The 24381-nt window shown below is 37.2% G+C and overlaps 1 protein-coding gene across 1 annotated transcript; it reads left to right on the top strand.

Moving 5' to 3' along the window:
• Positions 1-3132: 3132 nt before the first annotated feature.
• On the top strand, positions 3133-23620 carry LOC145785670 (cytochrome P450 4F12-like). The gene is made up of 13 exons (XM_082597359.1): positions 3133-3258; positions 3599-3695; positions 6475-6562; positions 7431-7587; positions 9619-9672; positions 10001-10128; positions 10673-10800; positions 11405-11512; positions 12820-12964; positions 15110-15300; positions 16150-16280; positions 19777-19924; positions 23009-23620. Exons 2-13 carry the CDS (start codon positions 3616-3618, stop codon positions 23172-23174), a joined length of 1524 nt encoding a protein of 507 aa, XP_082453485.1. The 5' UTR covers positions 3133-3258; positions 3599-3615; the 3' UTR covers positions 23175-23620.
• The last annotated feature ends 761 nt before the right edge of the window (positions 23621-24381 follow it).

Below are 24381 nucleotides of genomic sequence, written 5' to 3'. Positions count from 1 at the left end.
TTTTTCCTGATTTAGCAGTTTTTTAAGTTACATTTGGCATTTTTTTAAATTTGGGTTTGGCAACTCTGGTTAGAATTAAGACCAGCTGTTTTGATGTCTGATGAGGAAGTTTAACCATAGATATCTTACATTTAGATATGCAACTCAGTGGTGCGTAACATTGTTTGAAGGCTAACAGCGTAGCTATGGCTGTATGCATTGACTTCAAACTTGGCAAAGCAAAACAACTTTATTTTTAATATATTTTTTTGGTTTTTGTTTAAATAAAACTTTCTTCGTTTTCAAGTTGACGTATGGATTGCTTGTGATGACGTCACATTCTCGTTCCGCATGGACTGCTTTATGGAGATTCTGGCGATTGAAAACAAATCACAGTCACAGAGGGTACCTTTAAATACCCATTGTCAGGCATTGTCGGGCATTGTCGGCTTTTTGGGGGGTTGTGGAGCATTTTCAGGGGTTGTCGAACATTTTCAGGGGTTTCAGGTATTGTAGAGTAGGCTAACTACTTTCAGGCATTGTTGGGAATTTCTAGGCATTGTGTAGGATTTCCAGGCATTGTCGATCATTATCAGTGGTTGACAGGCTTGTGAGGCATTGTCGAACATTTTCAGGCATTATCGAACATATACAAGAGTTGTCGAGCATTTTCAGGGGTTGTCAGGCATTGTAGAGTAGCTACTTTCAGGCATTATTGGGAATTTCCAGGCATTGTCTAGGATTTCCAGGCATTGTCGATCAATATCAGTGTTTGACAGGTTTGGTAGTCATTATGGAACATTTTCAAGCATTTTCGAACATTTTCAGGGATTGTCGAGGATTTTCAGGGGTTGTCAGGCATTGTAGAGTAGCTACTTTCAGGCATTGTTGGGAATTTCTAGGCATTATCTAGGATTTGCAGGTATTGTCGATCAATATCAGTGTTTGACAGGTTTGGTAGTCATTATGGAACATTTTCAGGCATTGTCGAACATTTTCAGAGATTGTCGAGCATTTTCAGGGGTTGTCAGGCATTGTAGAGTAGCTACTTTCAGACATTTGTTGGGAATTTCCAGGCATTGTCTAGAATTTCCAGGCATTGTCGATCGATATCAGTGTTTGACAGGTTTGGTAGTCATTATGGAACATTTTCAGGGATTGTTGAGCATTTTTAGGGGTTTTCAGGCATTGTAGAGTAGCTACTTTCAGGCATTGTTGGGAATTTCCAGGCATTGTCTAGGATTTCCAGGCATTGTTGATCATTATTAGTGGTTGACGGGTTTGCCATAGGCATTGTCGAACATTTTCAGGGGTTGTCTAGCATTTTCAGGGGTAGTCAGGCATTCTAGATTAAGCTACTTTCAGGCATTGTTGGGCATTTCCTTGCATTGTCTAGGATTTCCAGGCATTGTCGATCATTATTGGTTTTTGACACGTTTGTCAGGCATTGTCGAACATTTTCATGCATTTTTATTCCCAGCTCTGCATGCGCAGCAGAATGATCCCTTTCTATTTTGCGTAGGTTGTAAACGTATTTACGGTATACACAAACACAGCAGCATTTAAATGACCTGAAATCTGAATCCACCCCGGGCAGCACATTCCCTAGCTACGCCACTGCCGACAATGCCTGCCAGAAAGAATCTAAAGTACTTTACAATGCCTGAGAACCCCTGACACCTAAAAATGTTCGACAATGCTTGAAAACTTCCGACAATGCCTAACAACAAGCCTGTCAACCATTGATAATGATCGACAATGCCTGGAAATCTTAGACAATGCCTTGAAATTACCAACAATGCCTGAAAGTAGCTACTCTACAATGCCTGACAACCCCTGAAAATCCTCGGCAACTCCTGAAAATGCTCGACAATCCCTGAAAATGTTCGACAAAGCCTGAAAATGTTCCATAATGACTACCAAACCTGTCAAACACTGATATTGATTGACAATGCCTGGAAATTCCCAACAATGCCTGAAAGTAGCTACTCTACAATGCCTGACAACCCCTGAAAATGCTCGACAACCCCTGAATATGTTCGATAATGCCTGAAAATGTTCTATAATGCCTAACAAACCAGTCAACCACTGATAATGATCGACAATGCCTGGAAATCCTAGACAATGCCTGAAAGTAGCTAATCTACAATGCCTGACAACCCTTGAAAATGCTTGAAAATTTCCGACAATGCCTAACAACAAGCCTGTCAACCATTGATAAGTAGGTAAAGACCTTTTTTGGAGCTGTAGTTCCAGGACAAGCTGAAGTTTTATTCAATTAATCTACTGAGTGTTACCAAAATGAAAGTTTACTGCTGGCTACCGAAAGCTGTGCTATAGCATTTGGTAGCCTAGTTATGGTGTGTACCAAACATTAAAATTGTCTTGGTTTGGCGGTTTGATCCGTGATGCTAATGAAGCTGTCTCAGCAGGGGGGAAGATGCCCCCTGTCCTCAAATTTTCTCTGGATGGGGGGCAATGGTGCCCTTTTAAGGTCATGTAAGCTACTGCAAATTTTGCAATATAGGCTAACAACTTCTGCTATTTGCTTTTAGCCAAATTATAGGGCCTATAGCCTAGAGTAGGCCCACACAAATTATCCCGTGGACACATTTTATACTTTGCAGCAGATTGTGATGCTATGAATGTGAAATTTACCTTTTGTTTCTTGTTCAAGCTATTGCAATTATTCATCTGTCTCACATTTCGACCTTCATGGCTATAATAGCGTGAAAACGAACGAGTTGCCCAGCATTATCGCTACCGTATATCTCACCCTAAAATCGTTCCGGCGCCCCTCTATCTCAGGTTTGTAAACTGCCTACAACAAGCTTTAATGAGTCACTGGAAATAAGCTTAAATGATAGTTCCAACAATCATGAAACAGAAGTTGCGTAACCTACGTGAAGAAAGATTATTGTCTTGATTTTTCATAGTAGGCTATTCTGTGAAAACTTGAAATATACGCCAAACAAAATATTCCAAAGGAGCTCAAAAGCCACCACTCGCCAAGCCCAAACCGTACAATAATAGCCTACCATAGATACGCTAGCCAAGCTGGCAACCTTGATTGTTGATTGTGTCCATGATTTATTTGCAAGTCAGTCGAGCGTGACGATAATTCCACGATTGCTGAGTTGCATATCTATATGTAAGATATCTATGGTTTAACCGTGGTTTAACTCAAAGATCTGTCGAGGTACGAAAGAAGAATTTATTTTGAAGTCGAACAGCAGAAAGTTTCCAAGCCCGACTCCGGAAGCTTTGCACTTTGTCACTGTAAGTTGATATTGACGGAGCATTACTAGGTCTACCAGGAACAAACTACCAGAGCTTGGTCCCTAAATTAAACTGTTTCGGATTTGTATGGTAAAGTCTATGAAGTAGCCTACTTTCTAAGTTCAAATAAACATCAATTGAGTTATCAGATTTTCTTTGGTATTTTAAACACTATTTAAGAATTCATCATAATTTTGAAAAGTATGTAACATATGAAAGTAGGAATGGGCCTAGTATGATAGCTTATATTAATTAGTTTACTTGAGCAGTATTCACCTATTCATGTGTCATTCAGTTTAAGTACTTAAAGGCTATTATTACCGTAAGTTTTATTTATCAGATAAGAGTTGGATAGATATGGAACAAAATTTCTTGTTGGTGATGAAGACAGCTGTTCTTGCTGTTTTGACTGTTGCTTTTTTCAATGTCTTTAACAGGTGAACTTATGCTAACGTAGCCTAGCTCACATTTATTGTCTTTCCCATTAGCTCAGTCAGGCGCTGATCTAGGAGTTTTTTTTAGGGGGGGCCAGAAAATTTGAAAATGAATTGAAAAGTAAGAAAAAAATAAAACAGATATGAACAATCAGTGGTGTAGCCAGGAATTTGGGGGGTTTTGACGGCGTGTTTGCCAAAGGCAACACCCAGCGGCGGGGGATTTGGGGGGCCTCCCCCAAAAATTTTTGAAAAATTACTTTGAATTTGGTGCATTCTGAGAGCATTTTCAACAAAAATAAGGGTATAAATATTCCTGTAAAATGGTGCTGTCCGGTGGCGTAGCAAAAGGATAAGATCATGTTTTCTTCGGCATTTTTTCGGTAATAAAGCTAAGTCTCTATGTTTTCTTGTTGCTAATTCCTGGCTGAGATGTTTGAATGTTTGGTATTGGCAAAACTCGCTCTTTTAATGCAGTTCGCTTAAAATTAGGCAAACTTTGTTTTAGAGACATAGAGACTGAAAGCATCATTCTCAATATCGTGACGTCACACGCGTGCCAAAGGGGGAGTTGTAAGTCCGCTGTGGGACTTATATCAGCTGTTTAGAAGCATATCAAACCATTCAACAATTTCTCACAAAATTTTGGGGGGGCCCAGGCCCCTTGGGCCCCCCATAGATCCGCGTCTGAGCTCAGTGGTTAAGCGCCCCCAACTTTGTGTACAAAGAAATATCAAGATCAAGCGCTGGTTTGACTGCCGGAGTGTGCGCTTGAGCAACAGATTTTAAGACCACTCTCCATACAGCATCACCAAGTGGATGGAATAATTCACAGACCCCAACAACAATTGGAAACTTCACTATGCCAATCTTGGTTTCAGCTGTTTCAGTTTGACACTGCTCAAAGGCACATTGGTGGTCATGTCTTGCCATGCCAAATTGGGAGTCTCAGCTAACTTTATAAATACTGTTTTCTGCTTTTTCTAGTGGTTTGTTGTGTTGCATCTTCTATTTGCAGTTTTGTAACATTTGATTCCAGTTCAATTTGCAGGTGAAATGTTTAAAAATCATGTCAACAGAACATCTCATTCTCTTGGTTGATGTTGAACTTCCATTTTTCATTTAGTTATGAATAACTGCACAGGCGCATCATGCTTACATGCATCATCATGTTACAGTGGCAACCCTAAGCAGGCCTCGAAATTTGTACTTTTTTTCCGGCGGTCAAGCATGTCCTACCGGACTGGCCCTTTCAGCGGACACTTAATATCTCAACCGGACATATTTTTTGCATGTAGATTTTGCATAAAATCACACTACAGTATTGTGTAGTCGTGTTTGTAGAAGAAGATTCTGTACAACAGAATAACTCTGCAATGGTTGATGGCTTAATTAACCGACCCTGAAGTATACTGGAGCAGATTGCTTGCAAATAAATCAGTGCGTTAATGACAGTCGTGTAATGACGCAATAAACACAATTGAAAACGACAATCCAAATTTCCTTATTACAAAAGCAACTACGATCACTTATTCCGTGGTTTTTGCGTTATAGAATCGTTGTGCCAAGCGATTACTGCCGGTGCGAGTCGTAAATCTCTAGCTCAGGACCTATCTAATGGTGTCAGACAAATGTGTCTAACACCCTCCCTTCTGTGCAGAAATTCTATTTCTATCAGTATCAGCGTCAATAAGGTCGCCACATTTGCCTAAGCATGTGCGGTGCCCATACTGCCCAACTGAGAATTGCTTGACTGTGACATTTCTTTTTAACAAACGGTCAATGTAACGCAATAATTCTCATTGTTAAAATTAGAATACATATCCTGCCGAAAAGTTCAGACAACTTTATTTCAAGGCAACATTGCAAGGCGTTGAAATGATGTAAAAATGGCTACTTTTGCCATCAGCTTGTTAACCACGCCACTCTAATGCGATCTTTAAAGGTATTGCCTGTACTATTATTGTTTCAGCTCCGTATTTGCTCGCGTTAAACAAACAATTGTAACAATTCAAATTTAAAATATCTTTTTGCTGCATTAACTCTATTTTTGTCAAGAATTTTGCGGCGGTCATTTATGACCGACCAATGAGTCAGCTTCGGCAGACATTCGAGGTCATTCCGGAGGTCATGTTCGCCATGACCGCCGGATATTTCGAGGCCTGCTAAGCATGCTCCCATGCAATGTGAGAACTGAGAATAGGTCTTGCAACTTAGATAGTAGCTAGTAGTAGATAGTAGCATACTAATTTAAAGGTGCAACCTATTTTGTCCCCTGATTTCGGCCTCTGAAAAGATCGTGAAAAAAAATAGAACAAAGCCAAAGTTGCTTTTCGGAGTTGCCGCAAACATTTCAAAATTTTTTCCTTGAAAAGATCGAGAGAAAAAATGCGAAAGCACCAAATTAGTTGATAAACCAGATATCGGGTTAGGGTTGTTTTGATAAACCGAACCTCACTTTTAGGTTAGGGTTATCAAATTAAGATTGTTGCCCCTCCATTACAAATGATCCAACTAACATTTCTCGACAATATTACACAGAAAAAGTCATACTTATTTTGTGGTGGCCCATAAAAATTCAATGATTTTAAATTTTAAAATGTTTGCGGAAACTCCTATCAGCGACTTCGGCTTTGTTCTATTTTTTCTCGATCTTTTCAGAAGCTGGAATCGGGTGACAAAGTGTTCAGGGGACGAAATGGGTTGCATTCCTAATTAACAATTTTTTTACTTAACTTACTAGTCATGCTATGAGCAAATACCATGTTTTAATTCTGTGAAGATTAAAGAGATTTTACTTGATTCGGAAAAATCTGCGAGAAGAGTGGAAAGGTCCTGCATGTCATTGGTTTTGGGGTCACCTTGGCATGGTAAGGTGTGCTCAATCATGATTGCATAGAATGCATTACCTTGCACCTTTTCATATTGTACTTGCACAACATTAACTAGGCCTATATCTACCGTCTGCCCGCCCTGATAGCTCAGCAATTGTTGTCGATGGAATTTCAATTTCAGCCAATAAATTTAACGATTTACTACATATTTTTTGCTCATGCTTTTTAGTTAAGGAGAATTCTTTCTGTAACTAGATTCCTTTTTAACCAATTTACTAATAAATCTGCCAAATCTTAAATATAAAACTCGATTTTAAAATGTTATATAAAATTTACATATTGGATGTTGTTTGTGTGGATTTTTTCCATATAGATTTTTACTGATTACCTTTTGATGCTTATATATATACCAAAATGGCATTTTCACATTGTTTAATTATGATAATATAGCTGATATGTTTAAATCAATGTATGCTTGCTGTCTTTCTAACAAATGATTTAAAATCTTGTATTTGTTAAATGCACAAACAACCCAGCAACTTGTGGTATTTTATAGCACGTGGTTCTGTTTTGAAGTCTCTTTGACAAAAAATAAAGAAAGTGGTTCTTCATCCAAAAATCCTACTAAGTACTGACTGTTGAAAATTAGAAGTGCTGTATTTCTGCCACTGATAAATATATTGGTGCTAAAACGTTTTTTTGTGCTATTGCGAGTTGTGATTTGAATGATATAGGTATATTTATTTGAGAATTAGCTTAATTTGTTACTTTGTGTTACTAATTCATAGTTATATATAACATTAGAAATAAGGTTGTAAACAGATTTCCATGTTTATTATGTGATGCAAGAACATAGGTCCAATCTTCCATCGTTTCGCAACTTTTCATGTGCACTATTGTGCAGGTAACAAAAGGAAACAAGTTTCCTGAAAGGTATATAGAATACTACACAGAAAAAGAAAAAGAATTTCCGTTTGGGTTTGCTATTTATACAGGACCATTTACTGCGCTTTTAAGACTTCATCATCCTCAATTTGTAAAAGAAGTGCTTCATGCCTCAGGTGTGGTTGATTTGTGATATTTTTCTGTTCCTGTTCAGCAGAAAATTTTAATCTGGGTACTTATGAATGTTGGGATATGTTTTGCAACACCCACTTGCCCCACAAAACATTTTTTTGGTATTTTATTTGTTGTTAATTCGGTTGCTAAGCATTTCATGTTAGTGTATTATTTTCAACAATGTATGTAGATAAGTTCATAGGCGTCGATTTTTTCTTAGAAGAGGGGAATTCTGGGTGGGCGAGAGTTTTCAAACAAATTTCATTGAATGTGTATGTTCGCAATGGTTAGTCTTTCTCACAAAGACTGCGTTTAGCGTCGCTGCAGCAATAAAGCTTTAATAGGTTTGATGTTTGCTTTCTTGCGCCTTGCGATCTTACGAGCGCTGCTAAACTAAACAAACTTCTTTCATGTTTTCCTTTGCGACCTAAAAAGCGCGTGACTCGTGACCTGTTTTCTTTAAAGTGGCGCCTTCAGATTTGCAGCAAAATGTTCGGACAGGTGACTGCTGACGGAACCTACCCGAACCGGAAGCTGATCCGGCAGCATGTTAACGTTAAATCGAGCAGGTAGAGATCCATGGCTCATGCTGTCTTTTACAACTACCGGTGCATTGCCTGAGACATTGGCTTCACCACTGTCCATCCAAGCACTGCTTTCTTCATCAATGTCATCTGTACGTTCATTCGTGCTGGACGTGGCTTCTTCAGCGTTATCATCTCGACGCATTTTGGAAGCTGGTTTTAAGAATGCGCGAGTAGATGTTTGACTTTGCTTCATGTTTAACTTTTCAATAATGAAATGACAACATCGCGCGGTGCCCCAATTTATACCCAGCAACAAGTTTGTGAGGAAAGATTTGTAAAAAGCGATTGTTTCAGTACGTCTTTAGTTTGTATCGGTTATTTTATTGTCATGTTCATTATGATGTCATATTCATATTTCCTTACACTGACCCGGAACTGAAGTTTGATTGTGACGTAACGAAAGTGAGACCATTCGGAGAAAAGATTGGCGTGTGGCAGTTGCCGTAGCAACAACAATGCAGTGAAGTACCGCCTTTTTTCAACGCAGCGTTGTTGCGGAATTGCTTTGGTCTGTCGGATACCTAGCGAGAAACATGGCGTAAAACAAGAAGTTGCGCTGCAGTTGGATGTGTAATAATTCAGCGTTTAAGAAAAACGGAAATAATTGTAACGAACACTTCATAAGTGTCATGAAAACAGGGTGGGCGAAACATATTTTGCCCACCCTCGTTTCACGGCAGGGTGGGCGCCGCCCACCCGACCCACCCTATTTGGACGCCTATGGATAAGTTGTATTGCATATTTTGTATACACCCGTGTTTGATAATTGAGTGAAAAAGGCCTAGGAACGGTCGTCGTACCACTCAGCATGCGACAACTCAGCAAGTGCTTCAACTCAGTAAGTACATTTCAGCTACTGTCCAAGTAAGAAAATGAGATTTTCACCTAGCACCAGACTTGCTTGGTCATTGCTTGCTAAATTAATTTTGCTGACTGATGCTGAGTTTCGGCTTGCTCAGTTTCATCATTTTCCAACTTGCAGCCACTTACTGAAATGTTGCTAGCTCAGTTGTCACTTGCTTAACTGCCATGTGCTCAGTTTACAACTGCTGACCTGTAGGAGACTACCTAGAAACAGCAACCGTTGTGTACGACCAATGATTGCAATGAATCCATAACAAAAATGCAGCAGTTATAATAACTGGTTAAAAATTGTTTACCAGTATTGTAAAGTTTTTGTTGAAGGTGTTTTTCAACCAACTGGTCTTATATAATTATACAGTATATATTACATATTTTGCAGTGTGGGAAGCTCCGAAACCCTATATTTACTATCAACAGCAACCGTTGTGTACGACCAATGATTGCAATGAATCCATAACAAAAATGCAGCAGTTATAATAACTGGTTAAAAATTGTTTACCAGTATTGTAAAGTTTTTGTTGAAGGTGTTTTTCAACCAACTGGTCTTATATAATTATACAGTATATATTACATATTTTGCAGTGTGGGAAGCTCCGAAACCCTATATTTACTATCATGCGTTTCTGCCTTGGATAGGTGAGCAGACGTTGTAGAAACTTCTGAAAAAGAAAGCAGGCTTTTGCTGTCAATAATAATTTATTTAAAAAAGGGGGGTTTGCGACACTTTTTAACCTTGAATGGGCGTAAATTTAAAGCCACGTTAATATCTTAAAATTGTTTCACATATTTTTTTCACAATAATAATTTACTCTATGAAATCTAACATTATAATATAAAGTTGGAATAAATTTGCTGAGCATGGCTCGGAGGTGCAGACATGTCTGCCGTGGTCAGCTGTCCAGTGACAGGTCGGCCGCGACAGGATGTCGTGTACTCTAAATTTCATATTCATCCATATGGTTAGGTTACGGAGTTGGCACCCTCAACAACAATGAATGGCTACAACATCGTCGTCTATTGACTCCGGCCTTCCATTTTGAGATATTGAGGTCATATGTCCAGAAAATGAATGAATGCGCAAACACAATGTTGGTATGATATGAATTTCATTTTTACATGGCTTTTGTGTGACAACTTTTGCTGCAAACACGCACTGTTCATTTCACTTTCTTAGGCTGGTGAATGTTCCTCTGGGTGTCATCTCGAAGCGTTTTTTTGTTTCAAAAAACACTTTACATGGGCGATGACCCATAGGTTTGTTTCATATGCCAAAACAGATCACACACCGTTCGGATTAAATATGTTATTCTGTAGAATAAGTATTCCTCTTGTGTCAGATAGTTGTTGCTAGGGTTCAGTTTTCTAGTTTTATGTGGAAGACTAAGTTTGTTTTTTAGAAGATTTGGGCAACTTCAATTTTTTACGGTATCAATAACAATGTGACTTCTGGAATCTAGAAACAGCAAATTGGTTATGTCAAGCAATAACTATAGTTCGATGCGGTAAGCTTTTAATTAGGTTTTAAAAAGTTGCGAAGTAGTCGTATTGCTTGCATCCCTGATTAAATATTTTAATTTTGTAAATTTTTTACGTTAAATTTGTAAATGAAACGTCGCTAAGGTATATTTCTCATCAGGATAAGTGGTCAAGGCTGACTGAAATTAAAGATCCTTACACTGTTGATGTTTTTGAGGATTGTGGCCTTTTAGCTCTGGACAATGTGTTGAGCTGCTTGATGAGTAACACCACAAATTGCCAAGTGAGGTTAGTTAGTTGACTCAAACAGGTCTTTCAATGCGTCCTTTTGTTTTTCAGCACTACCATTTTGTTTATTCCCTTGTCACTGATTAATTATTTATTAACAAAATTTATTTCAATAAAGCCGTACCATCTACATCTAGCACTGTGGCACATGTGAAATTGGTCGTCAGGGTTTTAAAATAAAACCTAGCTCTGAGATCGATGAATAGAGGATAGAGTAGATCTATTACGGTACTTACTAATATTGACATGAAACAAATCAAGTAGGTATAAACCCATGTAAACTTGTTTTATACGCATAAGGTTGCGTTCTCCATAACTGTGTCCAATAAAAGTTTCAGCAGTGTTTCACCTTATTTAAATCAATTTTGACTGCTGAGTAATGCGTTAAAAAAGTTTTTCTTTAAGCGGTCACGCTCGATTGCTCCTGTGTATGGTAGCCTGGTAGAATTTCGATATAAGATCAAATTGCTAAAATGAGAAATGGCCGCAAACATATATAATAGCCTACCAAGCAATAAGCAATGTTAACATTCACTTATAATTAAACTCGTCACATTTCTTTGAACCAAGCTACCCCCTACCAAGTATCTTTTTATGATTACAGTGCAAATAATTCGCTGGTTGCTTCCTTAAATGCTCTTACGGAACTGGTGTTTAAAAGACTGAAAAGCCGAAATCTGCTTGCATCATTTGACTTTTTGTACAGAGCAAGGTATGAAGCAGAGTCCTTTTTCTTCATTTTTTTGTCTTTTATTTAATGAGAACCACTTTGTAAGCAGGTAAGTGGAATATATTATTATATATGTTCTCACACTGCTCGTGAAACCATTTTTGATTTGAGTTTTCTAGCTAGAGCACAGTTCAAACGTGCATTGTTTAACGTTGCATCTATCGTTTTTCAACCATAAATTTTCCCAGACAGCAAATCAACCGTTTTTTTACAAAGATTTAACGTCTGCAGACGTTGAATCAATGTGATAAACCAGAGGTGACGAACCTGCGGCCCGTCAAAGAATTTTGTGCGGCCCGCAAAACAATTTAACAATCGCTCTTCGCTCATGTATTAAAGACAAAAGATCAAAGGAAGAGTTTCCAAACTTGAGAGATCACGCTCTCAAATGGTCATCTGTTTTCGGCAGCACGTACTATGCGAACAGTTCTTTTCTAAAGTGCACTTTACAAAAAGTCGTTACAGGTCGAGGCTGATAGATGAAAATCTTTGTACGCAGTTGAGAGTTGCCACATCGTCTGTTCGACCTGATATTGAAGCTTAATTAAGCAAAATTTTCCAAAAATCCCACTAAGCAAAAAAATTCAACGCTTCAATGTTTTTTTTTTAAATATTTTATGATTCAATGCTTCATTAGATAGCTTCAGCTATATGATTCGCATGGGCTTTTGTTTGTTGTTTGAAAAAGAAATTTCATTAACTGATTTGTTGTTTCGGAGCATAATGGTCGAAACATTTAGTCAACTTGAGCAAAAAGGATGGAGCCAAAAAAAGAAGAAATCATACTCATATGAAAGCAAACGCTTCGAAAATTAAACTGTCTTCATTATCAGTGCGCTATCCTTTTTGCTCAAGTTGATTTGTTTTTATTTTTCACTGTTGTATGTTTCGATTCTGCATAAGATCATTTCAACTGTGTTGGTTAATGGTTTTATTACTTTCACCTGCCGTTTGTTGCTTTTCATGAATAATATCTTGAGTCGCTTCTAAAAGATGTCATAGTAGGTTACGATTAAAAAGTTGTGTGGCCCGATAACTCATGTGTAATTGACAAAGTGGCCCGCGACCGCAAAAAGGTTCGTCACCCCTGTGATAAACGGTTGATTTGCTGTCTGGGTTAGTGATAGTGGGCAAGGTGGATTGCAGACTTGCCTACGTAAATGTGAATGAGTTGTTTCAGGAATTAAGTTGATGCTGTGGTAAGCACAAACAACTAAATGGATGAAACCTTTCAAAATTAGCGGCTGTATGTTTGCAATTGAAATAATATAGTTCTGCATTTGCAACAGTGCTGACGGAAAGGAATTTTATAAACACAGTGACTTTGTTCACAAGTATTCCTATTCGCTTATCAATGAAAGAAGAAAACAGCGGCTGGAAGAGTCTAAAGGAAACGACGATTTAGATTTTCTTGACATGTTATTGCAAGCAAAGGTATGTATCAACTTTCGTCGGCTAGATTAATGCCAAGTGTAGACTTTTTATGCACTTCTATGATGTATTACAGGGGTCGGCAACAAGCCGAACTCTGTAAGTTTTGGCAAGTCGTAGTAATTTTGTACTAAAACTTCATTCTCATCAAGGCTTGCGAGTTAATGAATTTTGGATGACCTAATCAGTTAACATACAGTAATTAAAAAAAATCAACTCAAACGTTTTTGACATGTAGGCCTACTTGTGTCCTCGTCAGGAATTACTTAAATCTGCAATGTACATAAAACGAAAATTGTAAGATAAATTTCACTTTGCACTATAACTGTAACGACACTCTGGACTGAAAAGCACAAACTGAACAAATGATACAAGAATGATTACGACGAGTAAATTATACGGCGGGAAACAGATCACATGAGGTGTATTTTCAAACTAAAATACAGCAACAAAAGAAAACAGGTGGTCAAACCGTAGTGGTTTAAAACGTAAAGATCCAAATCTCAAGTACTTGTATCGATAAATATAATAAAGCATAGCCACCAAACTTAATGATTTAAAACAAGTAAGTGGATGAATAAGTCGATTCCTTATTCCTAAAACAACTGAAAAGCACCAATTGTTAAAACAATGCAGGACGATAGTACCAAACAACTATCACAAAAATATATTAATACACAGCTTCCTGAGTAGGCTAAACGTTTGGGCTGCAGTGCGACAATAAGTTTGGCAGACGAGCCCTGCTCAGCATTTTTTGTGAAATACCAGAAGAGCGGGCACCCTCATTAACTCAGTTGAAGGTTGTCTGGCAGCTAGCTGAGACTGAGGTTACGGTCCTTAACAAGTCAATAATTTTGTTTTTATCTTAACTTTTCATCACAATTTAGAGCTGGAAATACGCTTAGAATGCACCACGCTGAATGTGATTCAGCGTAAATGCGGCCGGGCTGCAAAATTTTTTCCCCACAAACTTTCTGTCTCATTTGCATATTTCTGTAAGTGTAGCATTACTGGTTACCGCGCGGCGCACGTAACTGTTTTTACCGATTTTCGCCCTCACAGCAGCCGATTTTCAGCCGATACTCACGCTCCAGGTCTAAATCTAAACATTGAACTTGAAAAAAAAACGTAGCCTGGAGACACACCTAGTCTAGTCAAGTTTAAACACATTGAGAAAAGAAATTGATTGTGGTCACTAGTCTAAAAGTAAGATTTTCCGAATTGATAAAGAAGTAACTCTAACCCTAAAAATTAATCCTAACCCATTAACCCTAACCTTACTTTTTATGAAAAGCTTTTGTCACCGCAAAAACTAATATAAAGAAAAACAAAATTGACTTTGGTGGGCGTCGTACCGATGTCCTCACGAATGTAAGGTAAAAGACGAAACCACTGAACCAAACTCGCTAACGAAAAATGTCTGCATTCACACGGTATAAGTACAAAATCTATGCGAAGTAACAGAAAGTTCGTGGGAAAAAAAATTCGGGGCCAGGCTGCGTCCGTCCGCACCACCGCCACTTTCACCTGGCGCATGGACTTTGCCAAACCATTGGACCACAAAGTGTAGAGAGAAAGACTTCGCTCTTGACAAACAGACATACCACACCCTTATCATGTGGATTAATTCATGGCCTGTGTAATCCAAATTTTTAAGATGGTTTTTATTTATATTTCACCAGCAATCATGCATACATACGTGTTATATGTATAGAAAATATAGTTTCTACTATTCAATAAAACTCAACCAGCCTGCCTCATTCTTGATTGGACCTTCAGAAGGAATCCTTACTTTTAGTTGGCTATATTTGCTTGAATTCGCTCTGATAGCGTTTTTCTTGGTATTAAGCACTTATATTTAATTTATTGTATATCAAATACAGTTTTTACTCTCTAACACCTCTGCACTCTGTTTCACCCCAAAAGGAAGATCATCAGAAGGTCCTTATTCAAATAGAATAAGGACCGGACCTTCTGATACCGGACCTTCTGATAATCCTCCTTTTGGGGTGAAACAGGCTGTAGAGGTGTTAGAGAGTAAAAACTATTTGATGTAATTCGCTCTGCTTGGCATTGAGCACTTTTTGTAGTATTAATAGTATTTATTGTATAATAATATGATTATTTTTATCTGCTTATGTTTTGCAGGACAGTGATGGTGTAGGCTTCACTGACCTTGAGATTCGGTCGGAGATAGACACATTCGTATTTGCTGGCCATGATACTGCCAGTAGTTCTCTTTCGTGGACATTTTATTGCCTTGCTTCTTATCCTGAGATCCAGGAAATGTGTTTCAAAGAAGTTTCAACCGTCATGAGAAACAGGAATGATGTGCTTTGGTTGGTACTAGCGTTATTATTTTTTTAATTCCGCAGCCCATCACCAGTGATTTAAGAGGTGGAGACTCATTGTGAACCTATTCCACATATAAGTAATGAAACGGACGCTGATGTCTCGTAACCTCTGTTCTGGTTCCTCGATGTTATTGAGGATGAAAAGTTATGTATAAGAATTTTTCATTTAGGATACAACCGAACGAATAAACATAATGAGTAAATATAATCAGTTAGGTGCGGAGACTTGTATATTGATAAAGCTTACGCCACCGTACAGGCGGCTTCTTTAATGTCTCTTGTCTTACAAATTTACTATGCTTGGTCCATTTCGCTGGACATTTATTGCTTTTCTAGAACGTATCAAAGCTGGAATATGCAACTTTCTAAATTTCGAGCAACTTCATTTTCTAATCATGAGCCTTTTTTAGATACTGGCAAAATAATGTATTTCGTCTTTATAAAACCAGGTTGCATGTACATTTGCTATGAGCTTTCCTTGCCACTGGGAGTTTACTTTGTAACTAGCTGATATGAGGTTTATCTTGGTTTTTTCGAAAAAGTCATTGTAAACCTCACTTTTTTTAATTTTTGTAAATGATATTTAAATTTTTTAAATGATTACATAAAACAGACATAACTCAGCAACAACACTACATTTAACATTATAAAAACAAAAAGCAACAAGTTTTTTTGTGTTTATAATGTTAAATGTAGTGTTGTTGCTGAGTTATGTCTGTTTATGGTTCAAAAGATTACATAAAAAGTAACAAAACACAGTTTTAAAAATCTGCAAATAAACATACTATAATACATTTTTTGCCTCACTTTGAATAAAACAAAGTCTTTTTGTAGGTCTGATCTCTCTTCCTTTTTTTATTTGACTCAATGCATCAAGGAGAGTCTTCGCTTGTATCCTCCTGCTCCTCGAGCTCCCCGAACTATCAATAAAGATATTCACGTTCAAGGGAAAACCATACTCAAAGGTATGGTGCATTTTACAAAAGATGTTCACAAAGAACTTTTATTTAATTGAAATGTTATAGCAAGTGAAATCACTTTCCTTTTCTTCAGTTTTGAACAAGAGTATTATTATAATTTCCAAGTCGAAAATAGGAAATTATTGTGATATCTTTGTTTTTAAATGTAATCCCTAGGACAGTGATGCCAAACTTACATGCGCTGACGACACACCGTTCTTGCACACGAACTTAAAATGATGCACTGTCTAAAATGGTTGTTTGCTAACAACAACCACACAAAGCCGAGTAACGCAACCAGATTTAACATATTATTTATGTGTTTTTTTAACACTCACAGAATAAAAAAAAACACATGAAAACAAACTTCATTTCGAACGTTTTCGACACCACATAGTGTCTTTGTAAGGAATAACAATGATACAGTAATTTTATCATTATCTAGCTATCAGTTTTCTAACAAGTATAATGTGATAGCTTAGCTTGACTATCGTTATTGTACCTTGGCACCTCAAATGGAGAAAGTTTATTGCTGTTTCAATAGTATATACTATACTGCAGTGACGTTCGGTGGCTTAAACCATTGGGAAAGCAACTTGGAAATATGCTGCAGCAAGGTAGTAGGCACGAGGGGGCGTAACCGTCGGGCGAAGCCCGAAGGCGTGTTGCCGAAGGCAACACTTCCAGCGGGGGGTCTGGGGGGCCTCCCCCAGAAAATTTTGAAAAACACTTCCAATTTGGTGCGCTCTGAGAGCATTTCCAAAACAAAATCTTCGGACTTTTCCAGTCCGAGGATAAAGATTCAATCAATCAATCAAACTGGGACTAGTCTAGAATGTTGGCTGCTTTTTTAGACTGAGCACAAAAACTTATTGTCAATGTCATCTGTAAGCATTTACGACATGCATTGGACTGGTGCACTAGTAAAGAGCAAATAATTAGCCTACAAATTAAGCTAGTCCATTCTTGAAGAACACAAGTATGTTTGCTCTGAACTTGTGATGTCAGTCTATTGACCCAAAGAATTTAAAAAACACTTGTGCTGTTTCAGAACTGGTTGGTTAATGTACCCTTTGGAATTGCATGTTTTATTGTAGAATCTATGTTTTTTTTGGTAAGAGAACCAGCTTTATTTTCAGCGTACTCAGTAGCCTATAGTTACAAGCCCGAAAATCACTCATGCGTAGAGGCTGTATTCCTTTCGCCTGAAACCAAAAGCAGCCGCTATGAGATACGCATTGACGTCACTGGGAAAGCAACTTTAACCATAACACCAGATAACACATCTGATTGGCTAAGCAGCTGGTGTCGTTTTGCAAAACGATTGAGGATTGGATAAAACGAAGGCGTTTTTCAATGTAGGGTAAGCAACTTTGAAAGTTGATTTCCCTGAAGCTTCAGTGATGGTTTCTGACAAAAGCGTTTGCGTTAATTGGCATTTATAAGCAAGACATGCGGTTTGGTGAGGACTTAGACTACTCACAAGCGTTACGAGTAATTCTAGTCACGAACACAGTAATTTTCAAGTTAAAATAGACTTGATAAAAATAATAAGAAGTTAAACCTAGAATTCAGTCATTATATTTTGCATAGTTTTCGCTCAAGTAAGCACTGCTTTCCTTGCTTTCCCTCACCGATCGTCACTGCTATACTGAACAACTTTAGCTTAGAAATTAGGGAAATCGAGAGCGTAACGGGAAGTACAATTTCCGCTATCTTGGTTTTGAGAGTAGGGTACGTAATGCAAAAGTGATGCTAGATCTTCTTCACATTTTCAGGCAAAGTTATATTTTTTATCACGTTGCTCAAAGCTAAACAAACGCTTTTTGGTCAAACCTAACCCAAAACTAGCAAATCTGTGTAATCCCTATGGACAGTGATGCCAAACTTACATGCGCTGACGACACACCGTTCTTGCACACGAACTTAAAATGATGCACTGTCTAAAATGGTTGTTTGCTAACAACAACCACACAAAGCCGAGTAACGCAACCAGATTTAACATATTATTTATCTGTTTTTTTAACACTTACAGAATAAAAAAAACACATGAAAACAAACTTCATTTCGAACGTTTTCGACACCACATAGTGTCTTTGTAAGGAATAACAATGATACAGTAATTTTATCAACATCTAGCTATCAGTTTTCTAACAGGTATAATGTGATAGCTTAGCTTGACTATCGTTATTGTACCTTGGCACCTCAAATGGAGAAAGTTTATTGCTGTTTCAATAGTATATACTATAATAAAAGTAATTTGCGTTCTTCTGGTGACTATTTACTAGGTTACCTCCTGATGTTAAAGATCAGGAGGTAACTTTAACATCAGGAGGTAACCTAGTAAATAGTCACCAGAAGAACGCAAATTACTTTTATTATAAAATGCCTGGTGAACAGTCTCTCTCTGTTTTTAGTATATACTATACTGAACAACTTTAGCTTAGAAATTAGGGAAATCGAGAGCGTAACGGGAAGTACAATTTCCGCTATCTTGGTTTTGAGAGTAGGGTACGTAATGCAAAAGTGATGCTAGATCTTCTTCACATTTTCAGGCAAAGTTATATTTTTTATCACGTTGCTCAAAGCTAAACAAACGCTTTTTGGTCAAACCTAACCCAAAACTAGCAAATCTGTAAAAGTTGTAGTCCAGTCGTTGAAGCAAAAAAAAATCCACCATTTTGAAAAAAATAGCGGATAAGTTTTTTTCCCCAAAAGATTTCCATGGGGATTTTTTGTGGTCAATGTACACGATGAACAGAGCCAATGTGCAAAGTTTCAGCTTTATACCAATTAAGTCAAGCTAAAACCCTTCAACGACTGGACTATTAATCCAAAGTGATCTCTTGTAAACTCATTAAACTACGTGTTAGCCTGGGCCCTGGATAAGACCAGGTTTCGTTATCAAATGTAATGGTGTTTATAAACTTAGGCTACTTTGCCCTTTAGAAATTATAAACATGACACCAAGAAATTACTTGTACAGTACCACCCTTAAATAAATGTATAGCTTTTGACTGCAGTAGTTCATTTGTTAAATTTGTATTTTTTCAGACTACAGCCCAAGTGCTTTGAACAGCTTACAGTAAGGAGTTAATAAACTACAGTTGTTGAATTTTGGGATAGATTTACCAAACAAGCATCGGTTTACATCTAGAAAAGTCAAGAATAACTTTTTTGCTGCAAAAACACCTGGCAACTCTTATTTAACGCACCCTGCTCTGAGAAGGTAGTTTCACACCCTGTACTTCTAGAAATCCTTGTTGGAAACATTTCTAGTACTCAATTCAAGCTTGTTTTTCTGTGCCTTCACATATTGATATCAAAATCAACGCAAGCTTTTGTTGCCCCTGCGATGTAAGATTAACCTATCAGTGCGCTGCTAGACTGTTCTGTTGGAAGCGTACGCCTTACGGACGTACGCCGTACGAACTAGGTGTAAATTACTATTTTACAGCAATCACATTTGCATGGGTTGGCTTAAAGCTCTATGCTATTTCAGGAACCACAGTTGCCATAGCAATCGATGGAGTACAAAGAAGTGAATTATTTTGGAAAGATCCTCAGCAGTTCAACCCCAGCAGATTTACAGCAGAAAAGGCGGCTGCACAGAACAATTTCGCTTTCATTCCCTTTTCAGCAGGTCCCAGGTATGTCATCGACAAGAAAGCTAATTTTAGACAAACAAAACAAAGTAACTTTAGCGGGTTTAAAATGTTTTTATACAAAAAAATCTAACATAACTAAAAAAAAAATCAACTCAAACGTTTTCGACACGTACGTGTGTCCTCATCAAGAATTACTTAAATCTGCAATAAGATAAATGTAATTTTGCACTGTAACTGTAACGACACACACTATTCTGACTTAAACTTGCTAGTATAGGTTGCCGCAGACGTAACGTGCTTTCAACAATTGCGAATTTTTTTTCTCTTTGATGTAGCCAAATGCAGAGGATTTCCTGGACTGACAGAAAAAGCAACCAAAATGTTTTTAATCAACAATCAAGTCAAACAAACAAAGAATCTAATAAAAAAGATCAAAGAAAATCAGCTTAAATTTTTAGGACACTTGCTGCGAAAAAGAAAATTAGAACATCTCTCTCACAGGCAAAATTGAAAGGCAGCGTGCCCAAGGCAGACAAAGATTGACCTACTTAAACCAACACCAACATACACTTAATACACACAGCAAACAACAGAGAATTTTGGAAACTTCATGCAAGAGGCAGTCAATGCTTGAAATCAAGTTCGACAATAAAAGAATGAGATAGCCAGCTGCATGTTTCAACTTACAAAACCTTTATCATATTTTTGGGTCAGTACTGCGTTGTTTTTGCTTGTTTTACAAAACCTTCTATATACAGTATATATACATTTTAGCATTTATATAGCATTTGATAGTGATTTGCACTCGTTAGTGAAAGCCATTGAGTTCAAAAAGATTAATAATCCGTTTCTAGACAAAATGAAAGAGGACATGTCATCTATTCAATCGTCACAAGAAGTAATTGCTTTTGCTGACAAGTCGACTAACTTATACAGAATGCCAAAGACACAATATGACAAACTCCTTCAGGAAAATATAACCAGATCATACGAAAAAGCTTCAGATTCTGATATTAATTTGATTAATGAAAGTGCAAAAGAAACTGCTCAATCTTTAAATTTGGACGATAAAATGGAAGTTCTTGCTTCAAAAAAAGCCTTTATTACTATGAAAGATCATACGCCAATTTTCAAAACAACATAAAATGCAGACTAATCAATCCAGCTAAAAGTGAACTGGGCATCATTAGCAAGAAGTACTTGGACTCTATCAATAGCTCATTAATTGCCAGTACTAATATAAACCAGTGGCGTAATTCGTCCATGGTCATTGATTGGTTTAAAGCTGCAAACAATAAGCATAAAGCAAAGTTCATCCAGTTCGACATTGTTGATTTTTATCCTTCAATTACTCCTGCCTTATTGAAAAATTCCTTCGAGTTTGCTAAACTTTACACAAAAATTACCCCTCACCAAGAGGACACGATCTGGAAAGCAAAGAATTCTCTCTTGTTTGATTCTAATGGTCCTTGGGTTAAATCTAAAAATAAAGGCACATTTGACGTAACTATGGGAAGCTATGATGGTGCTGAGATTTGTGAATTAGTGGGGAGTTACTTTCTGAGCAAGCTTACCAGTATTTTTGGCAGCACGAACGTTGGACTATACCGAGATGATGGTCTTGCAATAGTGCACAACTCTAACGGCAGACAATTGGATATATTAAGAAAAAATCTCATTAAAGTCTTCAAAATGAATGGTCTCAGCATCACAGTTGATACCTATCTTTCTTGCACAGATTTTCTGGACGTAACGTTGATCTAAATCTCAACAAATATTGGCCATACAGAAAAGAAAACAACAATCCTCTGTACATTTATGTCAAATCTAACCATCCTCCTTTAATCACAAAACAACTTCCACAGATGATTAACAAGCGCATAAGCAGTCTGTCTTCTGATAAAAAAGAGTTTGACAAGTGTAAGACCATTTACGACAATGCATTGAAGAAAAGTGGATATGACTTCTCATTGAAGTACGAAGCTATTTCTCCGGAGAAAAAACAAAGAAAAAGAAACGTCACCTGGTTTAATCCTCCCTTTAGTACCAATGTAAAAGCAATGTTGGAAAACAATTTCTATCTCTTGTTAATAAACACTTCACATCTCATCACAAATATTTCAAACTTTTTAACCGTAATACCATTAAACTCAGTTATTCTTACATGAAGAACATATCAGACCTGATCCAAAGCCACAACTGCAAAATTCTAAACAACCCGGATATACCAGCAGCAAAACATGCAATTGCCGAAAAAAAGACGATTGCCCATTGAGTGGTAATTGTCTTGCAGAATGCATAGTCTACGAAGCTACAGTTCTCCATCAACCTGACGTTCAAAAGAAATACTACGGATTAACAGAGGGACAGTTTAAAACTACGGTAGATTCCGTAACCACACAAAATCTTTCAATAATATAAAATACAAAAATGAAACTGAACTTTCCAAATTAATTTGGTCATTGAAATGTAATAATCAAGAATACAAAATCAACTGGAAAATTATTGCCCATTCGAAACCATACCGCTGCGGATCGAGAAGATGTGATTTGTGCCTTACTGAAAAAGTTTTAATTGCAACTGCTGATCAATCAATTTGTATCAACAAGAGAGATGAAATTATATCAAAATGTAGACATCGCAACAAATTTAAATTAAAAACTTATCGTTAGTATTGCTTGTGACGCACTTTCCATGTTTATTGCATTTTTTCCATCTTCACAATTAGCCTACGCTCAATTGCTGCTTCCTATCGAACATGCCTATTGCTTTTCGCATTTGCTTTAATTTATTTACCATAATATCGCATATTTATCTTAACCATTGCCTTTAGTTTTCTTTTTTTTACTCCCTTTCCTTTTTCAAAAAATTATATTTCATTTGTTATTCAGACGTCACAATGAATGATTGTCCGCTTTTCCTTAGCAACATCTTCAAAACATTCCTAAATTTTGCTTGATAAAAAATTGCCTTTGACGTATAGCTTTTAATTTTCTGCTTATGTGTTTTTCCGTATGCGCCTGATGATTGTACCTTGCAGTACATGAAACCAATGGTAGCGCAAACTTTTTGTAGTTGAATAAATAATGGTTAACAGTATATATATATATATATTTTTTTTTTCAGGAACTGTATTGGTCAAAATTTTGCCATGAACGAGCTAAAAATAACCATCGCTAAGACGCTGAAACGATTCAAGTTAGAGGTGTATCCTGACCAGAAGGTAGTTCCATCTGTTGACGCGACGTATCGTGCAAAGCATGGAATTAAACTTAACTTAATCCCAAGATAGTTCAGCCAAACTATAATTTGTTTTAAACTCGTTACAATTTTGAGTTGCAACGCGACAAAGTATGGTAAGATAGACTATGGGATTTTTTCTTATGATGCAAATTTTTAATTTGTGTATGTTTTCCTTAGTTTGTACGATTTCAACCGAATTCACTAGATGCATTGTTGATGAACCCAAGAAATTTGTTTAATATCACTATTTCTTCTAATTATTTTATTATTACCGGGATATGATCATGATGTTTGGTAGGGAGTAGTAGGTGATGCATGGTATTGGGGGTAAATGTAAGAACCCTCGGTAAGAACGCTATGTCGAATCCTTGGCGGTAGGAATGAATGATGCTAGCTGGTTTTGTATTAATGGTGATGAACTGTTTTATTTTGATCAATAGCGCACGAGTACAAAATAAATGACACAGCGAGAAGAACACAATAAACATAGCCAGGTCAGAGACTTTAGAGAACTGGCCTGCCACGCCCCGCAGCGGCGAGGATCAGCGTGATTTTAGGATGGCATTGCTACCCTTAACATTCATATCACATGTTCTCACATATGTCTATTGTACATAAAACCATGAGACCAAATCTTGTTACATTTTTGACACACAAAATTTGTAGAGTAAAGCGACAGGTTGTAGATTTAACTGAAATGGTTTTCAAATGAATTTAAATACATTGTTTCTAAAAACGGGTTGCACTTCTTTGCACTAAACTGGCAAATACTCGTTCTTTCATTTCCAGTTTGCACACACAAATATTAACTTGAAAGAACTTTTCAATTTCACCCAACTCAAATAATGAGATTCCTGAAAATCGCATAGGGTCAACATGAAAGTGTGAGATTATTCATGAAACTTTTCTTTAGTAACTGTTTCTAAGTTATCACAGGTGCAACCAGTTTGTAATGCTAAACAACAAAATAAGCATAATTGTCTGTAGGGGAGACCGGGGATAGCTCGGACGATTTTTTGAAAACAGCCCGTATGTTTTTTAAATTGGCCAGCAAGTTCGTAAATGTTATTTTGTTGTAAACCCTAAAGCTTTGCCGAAAATTTGTAGAAGTGTCGTTTGTTTCAGCAAACTGGAAATGCTTATAAAAAGCATAATCTCTACGGTCCTCAAATGTTCGAAGTCACCCCGGTACCGGGGTAATTTCGGACATGCGTGGGGTCATCTTGGACAGCAATTTTATGCAGACGTTTTGAGTT

Source organism: Aplidium turbinatum, chromosome 16, assembly GCF_918807975.1.
Source record: "Aplidium turbinatum chromosome 16, kaAplTurb1.1, whole genome shotgun sequence".
Lineage (NCBI taxonomy): Eukaryota > Metazoa > Chordata > Ascidiacea > Aplousobranchia > Polyclinidae > Aplidium > Aplidium turbinatum.
Note: the sequence above shows the minus strand (reverse complement) of the source record. Positions and strands in the feature narration are given on the sequence as shown.

Bases quoted from the DNA above. Each gene is read 5' to 3' on its own strand.
- LOC145785670 (XM_082597359.1), top strand. From the start codon at position 3,616: ATGGAACAAAATTTCTTGTTGGTGATGAAGACAGCTGTTCTTGCTGTT. The intron at 7,588-9,618 runs GTGTGGTTGATT...CATATTTTGCAG, and splicing joins AGAAGTGCTTCATGCCTCAG to TGTGGGAAGCTCCGAAACCC. The intron at 15,301-16,149 runs GTTGGTACTAGC...GTCTTTTTGTAG, and splicing joins AACAGGAATGATGTGCTTTG to GTCTGATCTCTCTTCCTTTT.